The sequence below is a fragment of the Bombina bombina genome, chromosome 6 (genome assembly GCF_027579735.1).
Source record: "Bombina bombina isolate aBomBom1 chromosome 6, aBomBom1.pri, whole genome shotgun sequence".
In the NCBI taxonomy this organism is placed as follows: domain Eukaryota; kingdom Metazoa; phylum Chordata; class Amphibia; order Anura; family Bombinatoridae; genus Bombina; species Bombina bombina.
In genome coordinates, this window is record NC_069504.1 from 1,026,255,722 (window position 1) to 1,026,280,534 (window position 24,813).

General features: G+C 38.4%; 1 protein-coding gene across 2 annotated transcripts in view; it reads right to left on the minus strand.

Annotated features, from left to right (window-relative positions):
* Positions 1-24,813, minus strand: part of ABTB3 (ankyrin repeat and BTB domain containing 3) — a 328,216-nt gene that overhangs the window by 26,013 nt on the left and 277,390 nt on the right. For both annotated transcript variants that reach the window (XM_053718757.1, XM_053718756.1), the window contains 2 exons: positions 17,774-17,994; positions 11,898-12,076 (listed from right to left, as the gene is read on the minus strand). In XM_053718757.1, the coding sequence (XP_053574732.1) occupies positions 11,898-12,076; positions 17,774-17,994 (400 nt within the window). The remainder of the gene's footprint in view (positions 1-11,897; positions 12,077-17,773; positions 17,995-24,813) is intronic.

Below are 24,813 nucleotides of genomic sequence, written 5' to 3' on the forward strand. Positions count from 1 at the left end.
CATTTCAAAATAGTATTCGTTGAGTAACTGATCGTGAACTGGAGTCTACAGTCAATGTTCTAAGTTTTACTTTTTCCATTGCTATCTGCCTTTTTTTTTATTACATTTACAGCCTAAATAAAGTGTTTTTATTTTCAAACTCACTGAAGCAATAAAGTTGTTCAACCATTGTCAAGCTTGCATACACTTAAACTCTTATTTTGCCTCTCTCGAGAGGTCCTGTTGGTGTAATTCCCTTTGTTAGCTGTAGTAAAAACTGATTACATTTCACTCTAGAGTACTAGGCCTTGCTACCAATGTAACATTTATAATTAAAAACAATCAGCATCTTGGAGAGGAGTTGGGGTCTGTAGCAATGGGCTCCAGTAGGAAGTTGCATTACAAAGCTGCCTTGATGGTAGATGAAGGCTTTTCCTCAGAAGGCTTGGATGAAATGAGCTGAAACATAACAGGCCTCATCAGAATTACTACCGGGAAAGCTGCCAAGGTTTAACTTGGAAAGTCTAAGTTACAGCTGTAAACTGAACTCTGGAAAACCCTGAGCTAGGAGGCAAGTTACCTCCTGGAGATGATAAATTTAAAAGATTGTAGGGGAGGTGAGATGCCAGCCTTAAGTGAATACAATCAAGGGCTTTCAGGAAGAAAACACTCCATCATACTTAATTATCTTAAATCTTTGTTGGAGAGGAATACTACCCGTGTGATTTCTGGAACTGAAAAATTATATGAAAGGTTTTTCAAACAAATCTAAAGTTTATGTACAGAGTGGAAAATGAGACATTTCTGCAAGAAATTATTGTTTTGTATTAGTAACAGTGTTCTTATGTATTTTGTTTTCATCCACACTGCTCCATTTGTGACTTTTTTCTTTAAAAACAAATAGTTTATACACATACCTGGGAACCTTCCAATTCAACTCTGAGATCCTTCAAAATATTAAAGGGACAGTCTATTACAAAATAAACTTTTATGATTCAGATAGGGCATGTAATTTTAAACAACCTTCCAATTTACTTTTGTAACCAATTTTGCTTTGTTTTCTTGGCATTCTTAGTTGAAAGCTAAACTTAGGAGGTTAATATGCAAATGTCTTAGGCCTTGAAGGCAGCCACTAGAGTGGTGTAAGTTCATTTGTGTCATATAGATAACACTGTGCTCACGCACGTGGAGTTACCAGGGAGTCAGCACTAATTAGCTAAAGTGCAAGTCTGTCAAAAGAACTGAAATAAGAGGACAGTTTGCAGAGGCTTAGATACAAGGTAATCACAGAGGTGAAAAGTGTATTAATATAACTGTGTTGGTTATGCAAAACTGGGGAATGGGTAATAAAGGGATTATCTATCTTTTAAAACAATAAAAATTCTGTTGTAGACTGTGCCTTTAAAAATTAGATCTCCCCTACACCAGTTGTTGATTATGCAGAAAAATGTAGTAGTCTGTAAATATTAGAGCAGGTAACACCTTTAAAAAAACTTTCTACAGGAAGCTGTTCCCTGGATAATAAATTAAAACAAAAATAATAGAATGTGTTAATTAGTGTGTAATCTTCTTAACCCTGAGAATTAAGTTTTGCAACCAACAACTTATTGCTAGTGACCTAGTTTTCTTTGCTGTTGTAAACCATGTAAAATGGCTGTAACATAAAACATCACTGTAGACTTTAATGGACATTATTGCTAACACTAGTTTATACAGTTTACAACAGCAATGGGAACTAGGCCCAAGTCTTTGGGTCAAATACTGATGTTCCCAGTTCTGTACATACTGTGCACAGTATGACACATGGGATACAGATTTTTGGGAAAAAGTTCTTCCATGAAGACTCTGTCCGCACATAGCAAGATTTCTGTCTAAGCTTTCCAGGGTCTTGATTAATTTTTCCCTAAGTGTTATTCTAGTTATTATTTCCTCTTTTCTTATATTTAGGGGATAAAGGATGAGAGAAAACAGAAATTTCCACAAAGGCCAAGAAGGATTAATCTAGCAGAATATACTTTGAGACATTCTAGCTTTAAAATAAAACAATTTAGTTAGGGCATTTTAATGTTCAACAAATACTCTCACACAGTACAGTAAACACCTTGAAATTACAAGACATTTCGGTTTTCTTGTTAAAAAATAACATATCAACCAAGTTGAGGTATTTTTAAAACAAATTAACAGTTTGCTGTAATTGTTTTTCAATAGTCAAACTCCAGCCATCATATCATTTGCTTAATTTGAAGGAGCCAATCTGGGCTGGCTTTTACCACTGCAAGGCTTGACAATGACATATTGTTGGTATGAAATGCATTGTTTTGCATTTATCTAAAATCAATTAGGAAAAGATGTGCAGCAGGATTAGCCTTAATAATTCTGTAATGTGCTTTTTTCAGTTCTGAAAATTAGAAAAGGCCACAGAGCTAAATTATATAAAAAGATTTTACTAAGCAGAGCTAAACAAGTTATATTAAAATATCAAGGGCTTTACTTTCCCTTTACTTCCTGCAAATTGGGCTTAAAACATAGGTTGTCATTTATTATTCTACTGGTGAACAAGATTCATGGTTGGTGAAACTATTCACCCACATTCAGTGTCAGGAAGGTGATATAAGATGCATTTATGATTGTACACAAGTGTTAACTTGTGTAACCCCTCCCACTGCACTTTGGCAACCAATTGCACAAGATCATGGCTTGTCCATTTTCCCGGGTGAGACAGTCTGGGATGATTTAAGTGTGCCATCACTAAGGCAGCGAACTGATTAAGTGGTAGACCACTGATTCTTAGTTTGTGTATGAAAGGAAACATAAGGAAGCTGGTGAGGAAATGGAAATCAGGCCTACATGCGTATGCTCCAATCAATGGCCGTATACTCATCTAGTGCAGAATGGGGATGTTCTAGGAGTAAGGAGTACAACTTTGGCAAAATATTTAATTCTTTTTTGGAAGTTAAACACATAGTACAAGAAGGGATTTTTTTTTTAAATAAATTCATCTAACAAAATAGAGAATTTTGTATTTTAACTAGAAAGCCACAATATGAATTAGTTCATGTAACTTATCAATAATATAATAATTTGTAGATTTAGTTATGTTCCATAAATGCCTTTTTCTAAATAAAACTAACATACAGAAATGGTAAACAGTTTAATAGCTGAAGAGGATATTGTGAATTTGACAAGGAACTAGATTGTTTTTAAACACAATTCTGTAGGAAAAATCTCAGATCAGTAAGGTCCTTGTATAATTCATTAAAACTAGTAGTTGAAAGCTCTGATTTAGTGCATTTTCTATATTTCTAGATGAGAATTAGAGAAAAAAACGCAGCCCACCTATATCATACCTCCCGACATTTATGGCTTGGAAATAGGGACTCGAGAAGTTGAGGGGGAGCCATTGCCATTTTGTGGGTGGGTCATATCAAAAGGGGGCAGGGAACATGGCTGGATAGTAAGCGAGATTATGGGTGTGTTTGGTTGGTGGGTGTGTCTGTGTGGCTTGTTGGCATGTCTGGGTAGCCTTTGGGCAGGGCTAAAATAATATCTGCAAATAAGGACGTATGACTGTCTCTCAAATAGGGACTGCTGAGAGGTCTGCTATGTTACTCAAAGAATGTGAATTTTAAAGATATTATACTTAAAATTCATGTTCCTTCATGTGTGTATATATATATATATATATATATATATATATATATATATATATATATATATATATATATATATATATATATATATATATATATATATATGTATATACAGGGAGTGCAGAATTATTAGGCAAGTTGTATTTTTGAGGATTAATTTTATTATTGAACAACAACCATGTTCTCAATGAACCCAAAAAACTCATTAATATCAAAGCTGAATAGTTTTGGAAGTAGTTTTTAGTTTGTTTTTAGTTATAGCTATTTTAGGGGGATATCTGTGTGTGCAGGTGACTATTACTGTGCATAATTATTAGGCAACTTAACAAAAAACAAATATATACCCATTTCAATTATTTATTTTTACCAGTGAAACCAATATAACATCTCAACATTCACAAATATACATTTCTGACATTCAAAAACAAATCAGTGACCAATATAGCCACCTTTCTTTGCAAGGACACTCAAAAGCCTGCCATCCATGGATTCTGTCAGTGTTTTGATCTGTTCACCATCAACATTGCGTGCAGCAGCAACCACAGCCTCCCAGACACTGTTCAGAGAGGTGTACTGTTTTCCCTCCTTGTAAATCTCACATTTGATGATGGACCACAGGTTCTCAATGGGGTTCAGATCAGGTGAACAAGGAGGCCATGTCATTAGATTTTCTTCTTTTATACCCTTTCTTGCCAGCCACGCTGTGGAGTACTTGGACGCGTGTGATGGAGCATTGTCCTGCATGAAAATCATGTTTTTCTTGAAGGATGCAGACTTCTTCCTGTACCACTGCTTGAAGAAGGTGTCTTCCAGAAACTGGCAGTAGGACTGGGAGTTGAGCTTGACTCCATCCTCAACCCGAAAAGGCCCCACAAGCTCATCTTTGATGATACCAGCCCAAACCAGTACTCCACCTCCACCTTGCTGGCGTCTGAGTCGGACTGGAGCTCTCTGCCCTTTACCAATCCAGCCACGGGCCCATCCATCTGGCCCATCAAGACTCACTCTCATTTCATCAGTCCATAAAACCTTAGAAAAATCAGTCTTGAGATATTTCTTGGTCCAGTCTTGACGTTTCAGCTTGTGTGTCTTGTTCAGTGGTGGTCATCTTTCAGCCTTTCTTACCTTGGCCATGTCTCTGAGTATTGCACACCTTGTGCTTTTGGGCACTCCAGTGATGTTGCAGCTCTGAAATATGGCCAAACTGGGGGCAAGTGGCATCTTGGCAGCTGCACGCTTGACTTTTCTCAGTTCATGGGCAGTTATTTTGCGCCTTGGTTTTTCCACACGCTTCTTGCGACCCTGTTGACTATTTTGAATGAAACGCTTGATTGTTCGATGATCATGCTTCAGAAGCTTTGCAATTTTAAGAGTGCTGCATCCCTCTGCAAGATATCTCACTATTTTTGACTTTTCTGAGCCTGTCAAGTCCTTCTTTTGACCCATTTTGCCAAAGGAAAGGAAGTTGCCTAATAATTATGCACACCTGATATAGGGTGTTGATGTCATTAGACCACACCCCTTCTCATTACAGAGATGCACATCACCTAATATGCTTAATTGGTAGTAGGCTTTTGAGCCTATACAGCTTGGAGTAAGACAACATGCATAAAGAGGATGATGTGGTCAAAATACTCATTTGCCTAATAATTCTGCACTCCCTGTATATATATATATATATATATATATATATATATATATATATATATATATATATATATATATATATATATATATATATATATATATATATATATATATAAAGTGAATGCATGTTGAATTGTATTTAGTACTGTATTGTACTGAATGAAACACAAGTTTATTTAATTTTAAATGTATGTTATTTCTCTTGTAAGGTGTATCCAGTCCACGGATCATCCATTACTTGTGGGATATTCTCATTCCCAACAGGAAGTTGCAAGAGGACACCCACAGCAGAGCTGTAATATAGCTCCTCCCCTAACTGTCATAGCCAGTCATTCTCTTGCAAGTCTCAACAAGCTAGGTCGTTGTAGGAGAGAGTGGTTAAATATAGTTAGTTTACTTTCTTCAATCAAAAGTTTGTTATTTTTAAATAGTACCGGTGTTGTGCTATTTTATCTCAGGCAGTAAATAGAAGAAGAATCTGCCTGAGGTTTCTATGATCTTAGCAGGTTGTAACTAAGATCCATTGCTATTCTCACATATGTCTGAGGGGATTACACAGATGAGGTAACTTCAGCGAGAGAATGGCGTGCAGTTTATTCTGCTATCAGGTATGTGCAGTTATAATTTTTTCTAGAGATGGAAAACACTAGAAAATGCTGCTGATACCGGATTAATGTAAGTTAAGCCTGAATACAGTGATTTAATAACGACTGGTATCATGCTTACTCCCAGGGGTAATACCCTTATGATATTGCAATATAAAACGTTTGCTGGCATGTTTAATCGTTTTTATATATGCTTTGGTGATAAAACTTTATTGGGGCCTAGTTTTTTCCACATGGCTGGCTTAAATTTTGACTAGAAACAATTTCCACTGTTGTAGTATAAAAGTTACAGTTGGTGCAGTTAAAATTACAAACTGTGACATCCAGCTTCCCTCAAAGGCCCTCTGAATGCTATAGGACATCTCTAAAGGGCCCAAAGGCTTTCCAAAGTCGTTTATTGGGGAAGGTAGGGCCACAGCTTGCTGTGGCAGTTGGTTGTGACTGTTAAAAAATGTCTATTTCGTTTTTTTGATCCGTTTTTTGAACTAAGGGGTTAATCATCCATTTGCAAGTTGGTGCAATGCTCTGTTAGCCTATTATACACACTGTAAAAATTTCGTTTCATTTACTGCATTTTTTCACTGTTTTTCAAATTCTGACAAAATGTGTTTCTCTTAAAGGCACAGTACCATTTTTTATATTTGCTTGTTAACTTGATTTAAAGTGTTTTCCAAGCTTGCTAGTCTCATTGCTATTCTGTATAAACATGTCTGACATAGAAGAAACTCCTTGTTTATTATGTTTAAAAGCCATGGTGGAACCCCCTCTTAGAATGTGTACCAAATGTACTGATTTCATTTTATGCAATAAAGATCATTTTCTGTCTTTAAAAAATTTATCACCAGAGGAATATGACGAGGGGGAAGTTATGCCGACTAACTTTCCCCACGTGTCAGACCCTTTGACTCCCGCTTAAGGGACTCACGCTCAAATGGCGCCAAGTACATCTAGGGCGCCCATAGCGTTTACTTTACAAGACATGGCGGCAGTCATGGATAATACACTGTCAGCGGTATTAGTCAGACTACCTGAACTTAGAGGTAAGCGAGATAGCTCTGGGGTGAGACAAAATGCAGAGCATACTGACGCTTTAAGAACCATGTCTGATACTGCCTCACAATATGCAGAAGCTGAGTAAAGAGAGCTTCAGTCAGTGGGTGATGTTAATGACTCAGGAAAGATACCTGATTCTAATATTTCTACATTTAAATTTAAGCTTGAACAACTCCGCGTGTTGCATAGGGAGGTTTTAGCTGCTCTGAATGACTGTGATACCATTGCAGTGCCAGAGAAATTGTGTAGACTGGATAAATACTTTGCAGTGCTGGTGTGTACTGATGTTTTTCCAAATACCTAAAAGGTTTACAGAAATTATTAATAAGGAATGGGATAGACCAGGTGTGCCGTTCTCTTCCCCTCCTATCTTTAGAAAAATGTCTCCAATAGACGCCTCCATACGGGACTTATGGCAGTCAGTCCCTAAGGTGGAGGGAGCAGTTTCTACTCTAGTAAAGCGTACTACTATCCCTGTCGAGGACAGTTGTGCTTTTTTTTTTTTTTTTTTTTTTTTTAGATCCAATAGATAAAAAATTAGAGGTTACCTTAAGAAAATATTTATTCAACAAGGTTTTATCCTACAGCCCCTTGCATGCATTGCCCCTGTCACTGCTGCTGCGGCGTACTGGTTTGAGTCTCTGGAAGAGGCTTTACAGGTAGCGACTCCATTGGATGACATACTTGGCAAACTTAGAGCACTTAAGCTAGCCAATTCTTTTATTCTGATGCCATTGTTCATTTGACTAAACTAACGGCTAAGAATTCTGGTTTTGCTATACATGCGCGCAGAGCGCTATGGCTTAGATCATGGTCAGCTGACGTGACTTCAAAATCTAAGCTACTTAACATTCCCTTCAAGGGGCAGACCCTATTCGGGCCTGGTTGAAGGAGATTATTGCTGATATCACTGGAGGAAAAGGTCATGCCCTTCCTCAGGACAGGTCCAAATCTAGGGCCAAACAGTCTAATTTTCGTGCCTTTCAAAACTTCAAGGCAGGTGCGGCATCAACTTCCTCTAATGCTAAACAAGAGGGAACTTTTGCTCAATCCAAGACGGTCTGGAGACCAAACCTGACCTGGAAAAAAGGTAAGCAGGTAAAAAAAGCCTGCTGCTGCCTCTAAGACAGCATGAAGGAACGGCCCCCTATCCGGGAACGGATCTAGTAGGGGGCAGACTTTCACTTTTTGCCCAGGCGTGGGCAAGAGATGTTCAGGATCCCTGGACGTTGGAAATTGTATCCCAGGGATATCTTCTGGACTTCAAAGGTCCCCCCCCCCCCAAAAGGGAGATTTCACCTTTCACAATTATCTGTACACCAGATAAAGAGAGAGGCATTCTTACACTGTGTACGAGACCTCCTAGTTATGGGAGTGATCCATCCAGTTCCAAAGGAGGAACAGGGACAGGGTTTTTACTCAAATCTGTTTGTGGTTCCCAAAAAAGAGGGAACCTTCAGACCAATTTTGGATCTAAAGATCTTAAACAAATTCCTCAAAGTTCCGTCGTTCAAGATGGAAACTATTCGTACCATCCTACCACTGATCCAGGAGGGTCAATATATGACTACAGTGGATCTAAAGGATGCTTATCTTCACATTCCGATACACAAAGATCATCATCGGTTTCTCAGGTTTGCCTTTCAAGACAGGAATTACCAGTTGTAGCTCTTCCCTTGGGATTAGCTACAGCCCCAAGAATCTTTACAAAGGTTCTAGGGTCGCTTATGGCGGTCCTAAGGCCGCGGGGCATAGCAGTAGCCCCTTATTTAGATGACATCCTGATACAGGCGTCAAACTTCCAAATTGCCAAGTCTCATACGGACGTAGTACTGGCATTTCTGTGGTCGCATGGGTGGAAAGTGAACTCACAAGAGTTTCCTTTCTAGGGACTCTGATAGATTCTGTAGAAATGAAAATTCACCTGACGGAGTCCAGGTTATCAAAGCTTCTAAATTCCTGCCGGGTTCTTCATTCCATTCCGCGCCCTTCGGTGGTTCAGTGTATGGAAGTAATCGGCTTAATGGTAGCGGCAATGAACATAGTGCCGTTTGCACGCTTACATCTCAGACCGCTGCAACTATGCATGCTTAGTCAGTGGAACAGGGATTACACAGATTTGTCCCCTCAACTGAATCTGGACCAAGAGACCAGGGATTCTCTTCTCTCGGGTCCATCTGTCCAAAGGTATGACCTTTCGCAGGCCAGATTGGACAATTGTTATGACAGATGCCAGCCTTCTAGGTTGGTGTGCAGTCTGGAATTCCCTGAAGGCTCAGGGATCGTGGACTCAGGAGGAGTCTCTCCTTCCATTAAATATTCTGGAACTAAGAGCGATATTCAAGGCTCTTCAGGCTTGGCCTCAGTTAGCAACTCTGAGGTACATCAGATTTCAGTCGGACAACATCACGACTGTAGCTTACATCAACCATCAAGGGGGAACGAGAAGTTCCCTAGAGATGTTAGAAGTTTCAAAAATAATTCGCTGGGCAGAGATTCACTCTTGCCACCTATCAGCTATCCATATCCCAGGTGTAGAGCACTGGAAGGCGGATTTTCTAAGTCGTCAGACTTTTCATCCGGGAGAGTGGGAACTCCATCCGGAGGTATTTGCACAACTGATTCATCGTTGGGGCAAACCAGAACTGGATCTCATGGCGTCTCGCCAGAACGCCAAGCTTCCGTGTTACGGATCCAGGTCCAGGGATCCCAAGGCGACACTGATAGATGCTCTAGCAGCGCCCTGGTCTTTCAACCTGGCTTATGTGTTTCCACCGTTTCCTCTGCTCCCTCGACTGATTGCCAAGATCAAGCAGGAGAGAGCATCAGTGATTCTGATAGCACCTGCGTGGCCACGCAGGACCTGGTATGCAGATCTAGTGGACATGTCATCCTTTCCACCATGGTCTCTGCCTCTGAAACAGGACCTTCTACTTCAGGGTCCTTTCAACCATCCAAATCTAATTTCTCTGAGGCTGACTGCCTGGAGATTGAACGCTTGATTTTATCAAAGCGTGGCTTCTCCGAGTCAGTTATTGATACCTTAAGACAGGCACGAAAGCCTGTCACCAGGAAAATTTACCATAAGGTATGGTGTAGATATCTTTATTGGTGTGAATCCAAGGGTTACTCATGGAGTAAGGTCAGGATTTCTAGGATATTATCTTTTCTCCAAGAAGGTTTGGAAAAAGGATTGTCAGCTAATTAAGCGTCTGGCAGATGTTCCAGACGTTCAGGCATTTTGTCAGGCTTTAGTTAGAATCAAGCCTGTGTTTAAACCTGTTGCTCCACCATGGAGCTTAAACTTGGTTCTTAAGGTTCTTCAAGGAGTTCCGTTTGAACCTCTTCATTCCATAGATCAAGCTTTTATCTTGGAAAGTTCTTTTTTTGGTAGCTATTTCCTCGGCTCGTAGAGTCTGAGCTATCTGCCTTACAATGTGATTCTCCTTATCTTATTTTTCATACGGATAAGGTAGTCCTGCGTACCAAACCTGGGTTCTTACATAAGGTGGTATCTAACAAGAATATCAATCAAGAGATTGTTGTTCCATCCTTGTGTTACACAATCTGGACGTGGTCAGTGCTTTAAAGTTTTACTTACAAGCTACTAAAGATTTTCGTCAAACATCTGCTTTGTTTGCTGTCTACTCTGGACAGAGGAGAGGTCAAAAGGCTTCGGCAACCTCTTTTTCTTTTTGACTAAGAAGCTTAATCCGCTTAGCCTATGAGACTGCTGGACAGCAGCCTCCTGAAAGGATTACAGCTCATTCCACTAGAGCTGTGGCTTCCACTTGGGCCTTTAAAAATGAGGCTTCTTTTGATCAGATTTGCAAGGCGAAGACTTGGTCTTCGCTTCATATTTTTTCAAAATTTTACAAATTTGATACTTTTGCTTCTTCAGAGGCTGTATTTGGGAGAGAGGTTTTACGGGCAGTGGTTCCTTCCATTTAAGTTCCTGCCTTGTCCCTCCCTTCATCCGTGTACTTTAGCTTTGGTATTGGTATCCCACAAGTAATGGATGATCCGTGGACTGGATACATCTTACAAGAGAAAACACAATGTATGCTTACCTGATAAATTTATTTCTCTTGTGGTGTATCCAGTCCACGGCCCGCCGTGTCATTTTAAGGCAGGTAATTTTTAAATTTAAACTACAGTAACCACTGCACCATATGGTTCCTCCTTTCTCGGCTTGTTTTCGGTCGAATGACTGGCTATGACAGTTAGGGGAGGAGCTATATTACAGCTCTGCTGTGGGTGTCCTCTTGCAACTTCCTGTTGGGAATGAGAATATCCCACAAGTAATGGATGATCCGTGGACTGGATACACCACAAGAGAAATAAATTTGTCAGGTAAGCATAAATTGTGTTATTTTTGTATAATTATGTGCAATGGAATACAAGTTTAATTAGCTAAAAATTGCAAAATAGGTATCACAATGTTGGTGAGCGGGGTGAGCAAGTTATTATTTGGGCATGTTGAGAGAGAGTACACAGATATTTTATTTCAGTGTGGAAGTTGTGTAAAAACTGAATTGCAGTCTTAATGATATTTTTCTGTCTCTACTTTCCGCTCCGCCTACAGATCTTTGTTTCAGGCTGATTTAAAGTAATTTATTACTCAGTGTCAGATATGTATATTTGATATTTCTTAATAAAGATCTGTGAGCGATGAAAAGCCATGATCAGGGAATAGCTACAACATCATGATCTAATTAGGTATGGAAGAACAGTTATATTTTTAAATTATAAAAAAATATAAATTTTATATAAAACATTCCATGACAATTTAACTAAATAAACTTTTAATATGCAAGAACATAATATATATAGGTAATTAATTTCCATTGTATTATTCAAATACCAAAACAATAGCACAAATGTGAATATTTATTCACAGTTAACATGCTTATACTAGAAAAGAAGGCTTTATAAATACTTGTTCTTGATTCACATACAGTACCTTGCTGGCTTTCAGAATTTCAAACATTAGAGGTAGCCCTTGAGTAATCAGCTCTTCCGTGTATTCCTCCTCTTGAATAGATTTGAATTCTTTTAGCAGGCATTGAATCAGAGGCCTCCTGTGCTGATGGAATGAAATGCGTAGAGACTCCAACCAGGTATGAAGAGTCCAAGGAACACCTATAATAATAAACCATATGCATGTCTTTAGCTAGTAATTTATAAAGTAAACATAGAAGGCCACATTAATCTGAATTATTATTTTATCATTCTAAAGGAGACAGATTGAATAAAACCAGTTAGTTAAACTAATATTTTTCTGGAAAAAAACCTCTGCTACATCACAATCTGAAAATCGTGGACTATATAAAGATTTGTATGTGCCACTCATTATACTAGGGAGTTGTGAGTCACTGTAACTTGTAACTGTTCACCTCTTGGCACATAATAGCATCACAAAAATGTTACAAAACAAATTAATTACAAGGAAAAGAAAAACTCCTTCTATAAATACAGTAAAATTTGAAAATCTTTTGTCTCAAAGAGAATAAAGGTGCAGTAGTATAATTCTGCAACAATAATGATTAAAGTAATTAACTTGTAAAATTTGTACTCAAGTGCATCAGAGCTACACAATCTCTATAATGGGCGCACACCCGTGTTTATACTGACAAGCAAACAGTATTAGAGATGTGCATTCATTTTCGGACTATTGCACATTCGTCATGAAAATGTGCTTCTGGTTCCATTTTAATGAAACAAATACCCAAAGAATGCACCAACGAAAATTAAAGAAAAAAAAAAATACTGATGAAAATTGTCAGTATTCATTCGTTTACTTTACTTTTTTTTTTTTTAAGGGTTTAATACTTAACTCTCTCCATGTACCCCTTTAGACCTACAGCGCTAAATGTGAAGCATGTTATGAATATTTTACATTACAATGTTCTCCACATAGAAGGAAATGTTCTTTATATATATATATATATATATATATATATATATATATATATATATATATATATATATATATATATATATATATATACAGGGAGTGCAGAATTATTAGGCAAGTTGTATTTTTGAGGATTAATTTTATTATTGAACAACAACCATGTTCTCAATGAACCCAAAAAACTCATTAATATCAAAGCTGAATAGTTTTGGAAGTAGTTTTTAGTTTGTTTTTAGTTATAGCTATTTTAGGGGGATATCTGTGTGTGCAGGTGACTATTACTGTGCATAATTATTAGGCAACTTAACAAAAAACAAATATATACCCATTTCAATTATTTATTTTTACCAGTGAAACCAATATAACATCTCAACATTCACAAATATACATTTCTGACATTCAAAAACAAAACAAAAACAAATCAGTGACCAATATAGCCACCTTTCTTTGCAAGGACACTCAAAAGCCTGCCATCCATGGATTCTGTCAGTGTTTTGATCTGTTCACCATCAACATTGCGTGCAGCAGCAACCACAGCCTCCCAGACACTGTTCAGAGAGGTGTACTGTTTTCCCTCCTTGTAAATCTCACATTTGATGATGGACCACAGGTTCTCAATGGGGTTCAGATCAGGTGAACAAGGAGGCCATGTCATTAGATTTTCTTCTTTTATACCCTTTCTTGCCAGCCACGCTGTGGAGTACTTGGACGCGTGTGATGGAGCATTGTCCTGCATGAAAATCATGTTTTTCTTGAAGGATGCAGACTTCTTCCTGTACCACTGCTTGAAGAAGGTGTCTTCCAGAAACTTGCAGTAGGACTGGGAGTTGAGCTTGACTCCATCCTCAACCCGAAAAGGCCCCACAAGCTCATCTTTGATGATACCAGCCCAAACCAGTACTCCACCTCCACCTTGCTGGCGTCTGAGTCGGACTGGAGCTCTCTGCCCTTTACCAATCCAGCCACGGGTCCATCCATCTGGCCCATCAAGACTCACTCTCATTTCATCAGTCCATAAAACCTTAGAAAAATCTGTCTTGAGATATTTCTTGGCCCAGTCTTGACGTTTCAGCTTGTGTGTCTTGTTCAGTGGTGGTCGTCTTTCAGCCTTTCTTACCTTGGCCATGTCTCCGAGTATTGCACACCTTGTGCTTTTGGGCACTCCAGTGATGTTGCAGCTCTGAAATATGGCCAAACTGGTGGCAAGTGGCATCTTGGCAGCTGCACGCTTGACTTTTCTCAGTTCATGGGCAGTTATTTTGCGCCTTGGTTTTTCCACACGCTTCTTGCGACCCTGTTGACTATTTTGAATTAAACGCTTGATTGTTCGATGATCACGCTTCAGAAGCTTTGCAATTTTAAGAGTGCTGCATCCCTCTGCAAGATATCTCACTATTTTTGACTTTTCTGAGCCTGTCAAGTCCTTCTTTTGACCCATTTTGCCAAAGGAAAGGAAGTTGCCTAATAATTATGCACACCTGATATAGGGTGTTGATGTCATTAGACCACACCCCTTCTCATTACAGAGATGCACATCACCTAATATGCTTAATTGGTAGTAGGCTTTCGAGCCTATATAGCTTGGAGTAAGACAACATGCATAAAGAGGATGATGTGGTCAAAATACTCATTTGCCTAATAATTCTGCACTCCCTGTATATATATATATATACACACACCTATATCTATCTATCTATCTATCTATCTATCTATCTATCTATCATCTATTTGTCTATCTGAATATATATATATATATATATATATATATATATATATATATATATATATATATATATATATATATATATATATATATATATATATATATATATATATATATATACAGGAATATATATATATATATATATATATAGCTATAGAAATATTTATTTAAAAATACATTTTTCTTCTATGTGAAGAACATTGGAATGTAAATTATTTACAGTATATACACAGTAAAACACATTTTAAAATATTAATATTGACTAAAAATCATTTTTCATGGTTTAAGGTATTTGAGTGGAAAGGATTCCAAATTGTACTTTTACAAAACGACAGGTGCAGCTTGTGCTAGAGCGAATGTGTTTACTTTTAACTTGTTATATGTGTGCAAGTTATCACGGTCATGATATTGCTTATCATGAATTGCGAAAAAAGAGAATAATATGGAATCCAAAAAGAGACCATAGGATTCCAAACAACACAGGCGCTGTACAGCTTAAAATAGAATGAATGGTGATAATATATATATTATATTATATGCACATAACGCCAAATCATGTGTGCAAGTGATACCATTAAGTGCAAAACAAACAAACCAAAAAGTGTTTACAACAAATTTGTGATAAAATATTTAATATAAATTAGTAAAAAAGAAAAACAAATTAACAAATGCGTTGATCAGACGCATAAATACAGTGTAGTATACAAACAGCAACAATGTTTCAAAGATGTAACAATACAGAGAGCCAAGATGGAATACAATGTGGATGAACACGATTTCTTGAAGAGATTCAGTGTAGCGGTCTTTACATACGCCCAAGTTGAGGAAGAAATTCAAACTTCAGTTGGAACTGGAACGAGACGAAAGACCGATAAAACGGCAAACAAGGCAACAGCATAAGGTTATCACTTATACTTACACCGGAGGTCGGTGATTCAATCCTGTGAGTTCCTCACACTGGCGTGATTCTCCAAGCAGCGGGAAGCAGTAAATTCGAATTTGGCGTTATGTGCATATAATATAATATATATATTATCACCATTCGTTCTATTTTAAGCTGTACAGCGCCTGTGTTGTTTGGAATCCTATGGTCTCCTTTTGGATTCCATATTATTCTCTTTTTTCACATATTTGCTAGAGGTTAACCCTTTCCTTTTTCCTTCACAGTTATCATGAATTGCGCAAACAATAACACACCACTTGTAATCTAGCCAATGGGGCCAATTTATCATTGTGCGGGCGGACATGATCCGCTGTAGCGGATCATGTCCGCCGCACATTGATAAATGCCGACAGCGTATCAAGCATTTCTTGTGAAATGCTTGTGCAATACCGCTCCCTGCACATTCACGGCCAATCGTCCGCTAGCAGGAGGTGTCAATCATCCTGATCAGGATGATTGCTTTCCGCCGCCTCAGAGGTGGCGGACGAGTTAAAGAGGAGTGGTCTTATGACCGCTGCTTCTTAATTCCTGATTCCGGCGAGCCTGAAGGCTCATGTGAAATAAGCAGGTTGACTGCAATAAATCGGCCCTATAGTGTCTGAAATAAAAGTGCAAAATACGGATGTATGGTTACATTCAAAGGAGCTAAGTTTCAACAAGGATATAAAGACAAAGAGGTAAATTTTATAAGAAAAGTAAATTGGACAATAAAAAAGGATGTTTCATTTAAATCAGGTAAGTTTTAAGGGACAGTATACACTCATTTTCATATAACTGCAAGTAATAGACACTACTATAAAGAATACGATGCACAGATACTGATATAAAAATCCAGTATAAAACAGTTTAAAACCTTACTTAGAAGCTCTTAGTTTAGCTCTGTTGAAAAGGTAGCTGGAAAGCCCACTGCAAGTGGGAAATAAGACCCTCCCCCTCCCCCTTCTTTTGCAAATGAAAAGACCCTTTACACAAACAGGAGCAAGCTGGAGTAGGTAGCTGAATGTATTCAAATAAAACTTTGGGGCTTGGTTAGGAGTCTGAAAATCAGAGCAATGTTATTTAAAAATAAGCAAAACTATACTTTAACCCTTTGAGTGCTAAGCCATTTCACATCTGGGTGCTAAGTTGGATTTTAGCTTTTTTTTATTTTACTACTTTCAAATATTAAAAAAAAATAAAAATAATCCCAGATCCCCAAGACTTATACCGTTGGAAAGGTTAGGCGATTACCTTTTCAACAGTGGGTCTTTTTTACCCTTAATATTCTTTTGGGTCAGTGTGTAAAATGTTTTTTTTTTTCATAACAATTCAAAAGAAAATGGGCTAGCAAAACACTTGCATACAGGTGGGTTGAATTGCATGCATGTCATACCATTTTCTCCCTGAGAAAATGGTATGACATCACAAGCTGATCTAAGCAGTGCACAGACGCATCCAGTCTGTTAGTTACTAAGACCTGCAATAAGCACTGCGCTCGCAGATCCACCACAGCTGACAAGGGGAGGCAGCATATCGGCACAAGGTCTTCTCCAGCCTCACTTTGTTAGCATATCCCCAGGCAAGTTTCTCACCAAGAATGCTTCCACTGCAAAAAGGCTCTAAACGAAGCAACGGTTTAAAGGAGCACTGCCTGTGAAGAGCGACCTTAATCAGCGCATGTGCCTTGTCTTCTCCGTAAAAGCCTGCACTTTATTGCTCACTGTACTGTGTGCTGGCTTGGATAGGGCAGATGTGCTGCTCTCCCCCAAATCTGCCGCGCTAGGCACTGGCCTTGTTGGCCTAGGCCATAATATGCCCCTGAGAGGCTTCTAAGCAGCATGCTCCCTTTCCCTATATTGTGCATTGTAAATTTTAAATAAAGTTGCGCGATGATGTCATCATGTCAAACAGGAAGCCCCGGCGATGCCAGTCACTATACAGGCACGATCGCCGGGGTGGGAGTCGATGGGAGCCCCCAGATTGCCCTCAAGGTGGGTGAGTGCTAGTGACGGCTCTCAACCGTCAGCATCTGACTGGGAAAATTTGCGACAGCTCAGAGCTGTCGTTAGCACTCAAGGGGTTAAAAAAAAACAAAAACAAAAAAAACTTTATGGGCTATATAAATAGATCATCTACAAAACATTTATGCAAACAAAAAATGAGTGTATAATGTCCCTTTAATTTCCATCCTATTTGTTCTTCTTCATACATAAGCATAATTGTAATGCTTGTGAATACAAATGCTTTTATATTGTAAATAAAACAAACTGAACTAACCTAAACTCCTTATATCAATAGTTACATCCACGTATCCGTGCTCTGCGCTGTGATACATTGCTTCCTTCAGCGCCTTTAGCTTGGCTTTACTGTTTCGGCTTGGGCACAGTGGGGTGGGGGCTGTATCAGACAGGTCTGTACCCTCTGCAAGAATCTCCTCCAAGGACAGTATATCACTCTTCTCTTTCTCTGGTTGGGAAAGCAATTTACGAAATACATTCCTGAATAAAAAACAAATAAATAAGAGCATATTAAAGAAACACTGAGAAATTACAATGTGAAAAAATGCATACAAATGATTTAAATTATTATTACTATGGCTATTATCCTTTAATTGTATGGTGCATCAACCTGTAGAAATGAGCTGCCTGTGATTCACAATACACACCTTAAAGGGACACTGTACTCACAAAAATGTATATAATGTGTAAGAAAGCCGTATTTACACATGTCAAAAATATTTTTTTCCAAAAAATGTCAAGAAAAAGCTGTTTAAATTAAATTGAAATAGTGCAGTATTGCTTTTATTTTACTTCCTAATAATCATTATTGTCTGGTATAGGGACTTGCCTCTACAAGCAGGACAAGAAAACATGGGTATAATCAGGGTAGGAACATTTTGAAAAAAAAAAAAAAAAAAAAGTTAACTACAGTGTTCCTTTAAGATGCATTACTATGTTTTTTTAAGGATAAACTAAATGGACTCTACTCCATTAATATAAAACACCAATATTTAATTGTGTTTTAAATATTTTTTCTTTAAGAATACAAATGCCAAGTAAAAGCTGTTAACACCTCAATTTAAACTAATATTGCAATATCAGTTTTGTACTTCCATCTGCTGCTGTTTACAACCAAATAAGAACAACATCCAAAGACCTGTTGCTTAAGAGGAAAATGCCCCTGTAAACCTAACAATATAAAACAACAAGCAATCCTTGGACTTCTAAAAACTTGTTGATTTGTGTTGATTCTTACATTTGAAATAAGCAATAGTGGTTCAGTTGTGGATGCTCTCATCAGATATTTGTTTGGCTCAGATTTAGTAAATGTGTCTTCCTCAGCTCTGATACCTTGCAGGGTAGGTCCCCCACGTAATTATAAAAATAGACGAGCCTGAGCTTGAGTTTCCTACAATACTGTAAAGGCTGAGTTACCATAGAAAGTAACAGAGTTTTGGAAAGTGTGGAGTCGCCCGGCATGGATTAAAGTCTCCTTTTTAAGTGAATACACATCAAACTGTGGTGTACTTACTTAGGCCTAGATTTAGAGTTGGGCGGTAGCCGTCAAAACCAGCGTTAGAGGCTCCTAACGCTGGTTTTTACCGCCCTCTGGTATTTGGAGTCAGTCATTAAAGGGTCTAACGCTCACTTTTCAGCCACGACTTTTCCATACCGCAGATCCCCCTACGCCATTTGTGTATCCTATCTTTTCAATGGGATCTTTCTAACTCCGGTATTTAGAGTCGTGGCTGAAGTGAGCGTTAGAAATCTAACGACAAGACTCCAGCCGCAGAAAAAAGTCAGTAGTTAAGAGCTTTCTGGGCTAACGCCGGTTTATAAAACTCTTAACTACTGTGCTCTAAAGTACACTAACACCCATAAACTACCTATGTACCCCTAAACCGAGGTCCCCCCACATCGCCGCCACTCGATTAAATTTTTTTAACCCCTAATCTGCCGACCGCCACCTACGTTATACTTATGTACCCCTAATCTGTTGCCCCTAACACCGCCGACCCCTATATTATATTTATTAACCCCTAACCTGCCCCCCACAATGTCGCCGCCAGCTACCTACAATAATTAACCCCTAATCTGCCGACCGCAAAGCGCCGCTACTTACGTTATCCTTATGTACCCCTAATCTGCTGCCCCTAACACCGCCGACCCCTATATTATATTTATTAACCCCTAACCTGCCCCCCTCAACGTCGCCTCCACCTGCCTACACTTATTAACCCCTAATCTGCCAAGCGGATCTCACCGCTACTATAATAAAGTTATTAACCCCTAATCCGCCTCACTCCCGCCTCAATAACCCTATAATAAATAGTATTAACCCCTAATCTGCCCTCCCTAACATCGCCGACACCTAACTTCAATTATTAACCCCTAATCTGCCGACCGAATCTCGCCGCTACTGTAATAAATGGATTAACCCCTAAAGCTAAGTCTAACCCTAACCCTAACACCCCCCTAAATTAAATATAATTTAAATCTAACAAAATAAATTAACTCTTATTAAATAAATTATTCCTATTTAAAGCTAAATACTTACCTGTAAAATAAACCCTAATATAGCTACAATATAAATTATAATTATATTAGAGCTATTTTAGGATTTATATTTATTTTACAGGCAACTTTGTATTTATTTTAACCAGGTACAATAGCTATTAAATAGTTAAGAACTATTTAATAGCTAAAATAGTTAAAATAATTACAAAATTACCTGTAAAATAAATCCTAACCTAAGTTACAATTAAACCTAACACTACACTATCAATAAATTAATTAAATACAATATCTACAAATAAATACAATGAAATAAACTAACTAAAGTACAAAAAATAAAAAGAACTAAGTTACAAAAAATAAAAAAATATTTACAAACATCAGAAAAATATTACAACAATTTTAAACTAATTACACCTACTCTAAGCCCCCTAATAAAAAAACAAAGACCCCCAAAATAAAAAAATGCCATACCCTATTCTAAATTACTAAAGTTCAAAGCTCTTTTACCTTACCAGCCCTGAACAGGGCCCTTTGCGGGGCATGCCCCAAAGAATTCAGCTCTTTTGCCTGTAAAAAAAACACATACAATACCCCCCCCCAACATTACAACCCACCACCCACATACCCCTAATCTAACCCAAACCCCCCTTAAATAAACCTAACACTAAGCCCCTGAAGATCTTCCTACCTTATCTTCACCATACCAGGTTCACCGATCGATCCAGAAGAGCTCCTCCGATGTCTTGATCCAAGCCCAAGCGGGGGGCTGAAGATGTCCATGATCCGGCTGAAGTCTTCATCCAAGTGGGAGTGTAGTGTTAGGTTTAATTGTAGGTATTTTATTTAATTAATTTATTGATAGTGTAGTGTTAGGTTTAATTGTAACTTAGGTTAGGATTTATTTTACAGGTAATTTACTCACTAGCCGATTCACGGTAGAGTTGCACATTGACTCTGTTTGTTAAATATATATGTTTTTTGTTTGTTTACCAGCGCGCTTTTTTTATCCCCACCTGGGATATTCTAAGTATTTAGCTTTAAATAGGAATAATTTATTTAATAAGAGTTAATTAATTTCGTTAGATTTAAATTATATTTAACTTAGGGGGGTGTTAGTGTTAGGGTTAGACTTAGTTTTAGGGGTTAATACATTTATTAGAATAGCTGTGAGCTCCAGTCGGCAGATTAGGGGTTAATGTTTGAAGTTAGGTGTCGGCGATGTTAGGGAGGGCAGATTAGGGGTTAATACTATTTATTATAGGGTTAGTGAGGCGGATTAGGGGTTAATAACTTTATTATAATAGCGGTGCGGTCCGCTCGGCAGATTAGGGGTTAATAAGTGTAGGCAGGTGGAGGCGACGTGGGGGGCAGATTTGGGGTTAATAAATATAATATAGGGGTCGGCGGTGTTAGGGGCAGCAGATTAGGGGTACATAGGGATAATGTAAGTAGCGGCGGTTTATGGAGCGGCAGATTAGGGGTTAATAATAATATGCAGGGGTCAGCGATAGCGGGGGCGGCAGAATAGGGGTTAATAAGTGTAAGGTTAGGGGTGTTTAGACTCTGGGTACATGTTAGAGTGTTAGGTGCAGACGTAGGAAGTGTTTCCCCATAGCAAACAATGGGGCTGCGTTAGGAGCTGAACGCGGCTTTTTTGCAGGTGTTAGGTTTTTTTCAGCTCAAACAGCCCCATTGTTTTCTATGGGGGAATCGTGCATGAGCACGTTTTTAAAGCTGGCCGCGTCCGTAAGCACCGCTGGTATCGAGAGTTGAAGTTGCGTTAAATATGCTATACGCTCCTTTTTTGGAGCCTAACGCAGCCATTCTGTGAACTCTCAATACCAGCGGTATTTAAAAGGTGCGGCCAGAAAAAAGCCAGCGTTAGCTACGCACCCCTTTGGCCGCAGAACTCTAAATCTAGGCGTTAGTGAACTAGTTTTATATGTGCTATTAATATACTGGCAATTTTATCCAGAATGAGGAGATAAACTTGGTGAGACATGGTGATCCAAATAAGTGTGCTCTACACAGGGGATATTTTTATTGCCATCTGCCCAAAGTGGTTGAAGACTGTAAGATCACCTCAAACTTGCCCTTGCCCTATTCAGTCCACTTACCTACATTGCAAGACACATTCACCATAGTCTACTAAAACATATTACTGTATCTATAACCTGCATCCTGTCCGTCTCCTTCAAACCATTGTTTCCTGCAGCTCTTCATTTATGCCCTGCCAGTCCCATCAAGTATCACAGCACCATTCACACCCAGAAAAATATGTTAACTTCCCATGGCCCCAACCAAAGCAAACACCCTATGAACACCACTCTTTACAGTCTTAATCTATAATATAACTATTGGACAGCGTGCTTAATTCACACATTTAGCCTTTTCCCTTCAAATTCTAACCAGGATTTAGCAATAGGGGTTGGTATTAATTGTATTAATAGTGTAGGAGTCATTAATTGTATTATGTGTATTTAAGGTTGGGATATTTTGAATATAGGGATTTGTTACTGTGAGGTATATTTGTAGAATTATTAAGAGTGGGGCTGACAATAGGGCAGAAGTGTCCACTGAGGTAGTGATTTCATTATCTGGGGTCCCTGGATGGGGCCTGTGGTGTGGGTGTATTTTTGAATTGGTTAACAATATGATAGGGAGTTGTCACACATACCTCAGGTGTTAGCTGAGAAGGGGTTAATTCTGTTCAGTTTGTGAGCTAAAAAAACAGTTATTTGCTTTTCAAGAAGAATTGTGTCCTGTGTTTGTGTTTTCTTTGAAGTGCCAGGACCCTCATAAATAGTTTCTAAAAAAACCTTCCTCCAAATGTTATTGTGTATGCCTTGAGTCAATCTGTCAGCTCCAGAGATACCACAGTGCTTCTCCCCCATATCCTGATGAGGTCAATAAAAGGACATTGGTCTAATGCCTATATGTGTTTAAAGACAGGGGGTTTCTTAGCCAGCCCAGATGGTCAGGCAACCTGATCTATGGAAAATAGGTATAAAATCTTATTTTTCAACTATGAGAGTGTCATTCTTACAAGGGGAGCTGTTCTACAGAGTAAGGACCATTGTTTCATGCCAGCCCCTGGCACAGATCTTGAGACTAGGAAAGTATTCAATCTGTTTTCTCCCTTTTTATTTTAAATAACTGTTTGCGTGTGTAATTTTATTTGTAACAACCGTTTATTAATAATGCATTGTGCATAATATTTTTGGCATAATAAATAATTATTTTATTAAATTTGGCCTTTGTCTAATAATTGAGCCACGTTACTGAAAGAGACTGGAATATTGGAACTGTATAATTTAGGTTATTTTTCTGCTAAATTGTACTCAGAGAGTTAATGTGTAAGTCTGGGTTTTTCCTTAGGATTTTCCCTTTAATAAATTTTAAGTGGTGGCAGCTTAGATATTGTAGTTTAGTGTGGGTGGCATTAAAGGGGAGTTTTGTGGCATTTCTTTGACGTCTAGTACAGACTGGGGAGTGTTGTTAACCCTTGCACCCACTGAACTAAATCACAAGCTGGCCTGGTGTGGCTAGATTGTGACCTATTAGTGACAGTAGAAGTGGTCTGATAACCCTTTCTGTGCCAAATAAGTGACTGGAGCAGGGTTGGATAACCTTGGTTCGTCACAGGAGTTGATTAGTAAGAGTTTATTTATACTTTGATAAAATGTACAGTAGTTGGGAATTAATAATGCAGTTAGTCATCAGTTCTATCATAACCTGTTCAGTTACCAATGTCACTAAGTTACCTATATATATATGCATATGTACAGGCTGACGGTTAATCTAGATGTGTGAATATTGTGCAATTTTTCAAAGAATTTGTTATATATTTATTTACAGGTTTATGGTTAATAGGGATATGTGAATGTGGGGCAATCATTTAAAGAGTTTGTCATATGCAAACTGACAGGTGTATGGTTAAGATAGCTGTGTGAATACTGAGTATCCAGTCAAAGAAGTGGTCATACGGTTCTTCTTACAATTACAGTACTCTGAATGTTGTACTTGAGGGCCGCTCCTTTTACAGTGGCTGACTTGGGTAATGGGGATACCTGATAGGTACTCTACAGACAGGAGCTAATCATTTTTTATTTTTTTTTAGCACTCACGCTCACACTCTATTTTCCCTTTTTCCCTTTTTCACTTTTTCACTTCTTCCCCTTACGACACTCGATACATAATTACCCTTTTCACAGATATCAGTAGAGAAACTCTATTGTCAATAAATCCACATTGTGGTCTCTTCAGACCCTAAGATATTAGTTCATCTGTCCATTTTTTCTCACATATCCCATTGCTCACACAATTTCCACTTAGACCATCTCACTTCTTGTTTTTCTTTTTTAGTTTATTGACTCTCACTAACACTTAACACACGCCACACACCGACACAGGTGAATGGATAGATTTATATCACAAAAGAGCTCCTCCCCAAACATGCCTCCCAAAAGACATAAAAAAACCAGTTTAAAGCCAGCGGAACCCATCTTAGATACATCACAAGAGCGCAGACTGTTAGGTATAGGCAGCTGTGATATGGCTGAGCTGGGGGCAGAAATAGCAAAGATATTCACTCCCCATTTAGACGCAGTCAAAAAAGAGATTAAATCTGAAATTGCCAATCTATCCTGTGAAATCCGACAATTTAACTGTAGAATCGAGGAGGTGGAGACCCGAGTGTCTGGGTTAGAGGACAGGATTAATAGTATCATGCCTACTTCGGCTAAACATGATAGGGCCATCGCGTCACTGCAGGCAAGGATCGAAGACCTGGAGGATAGG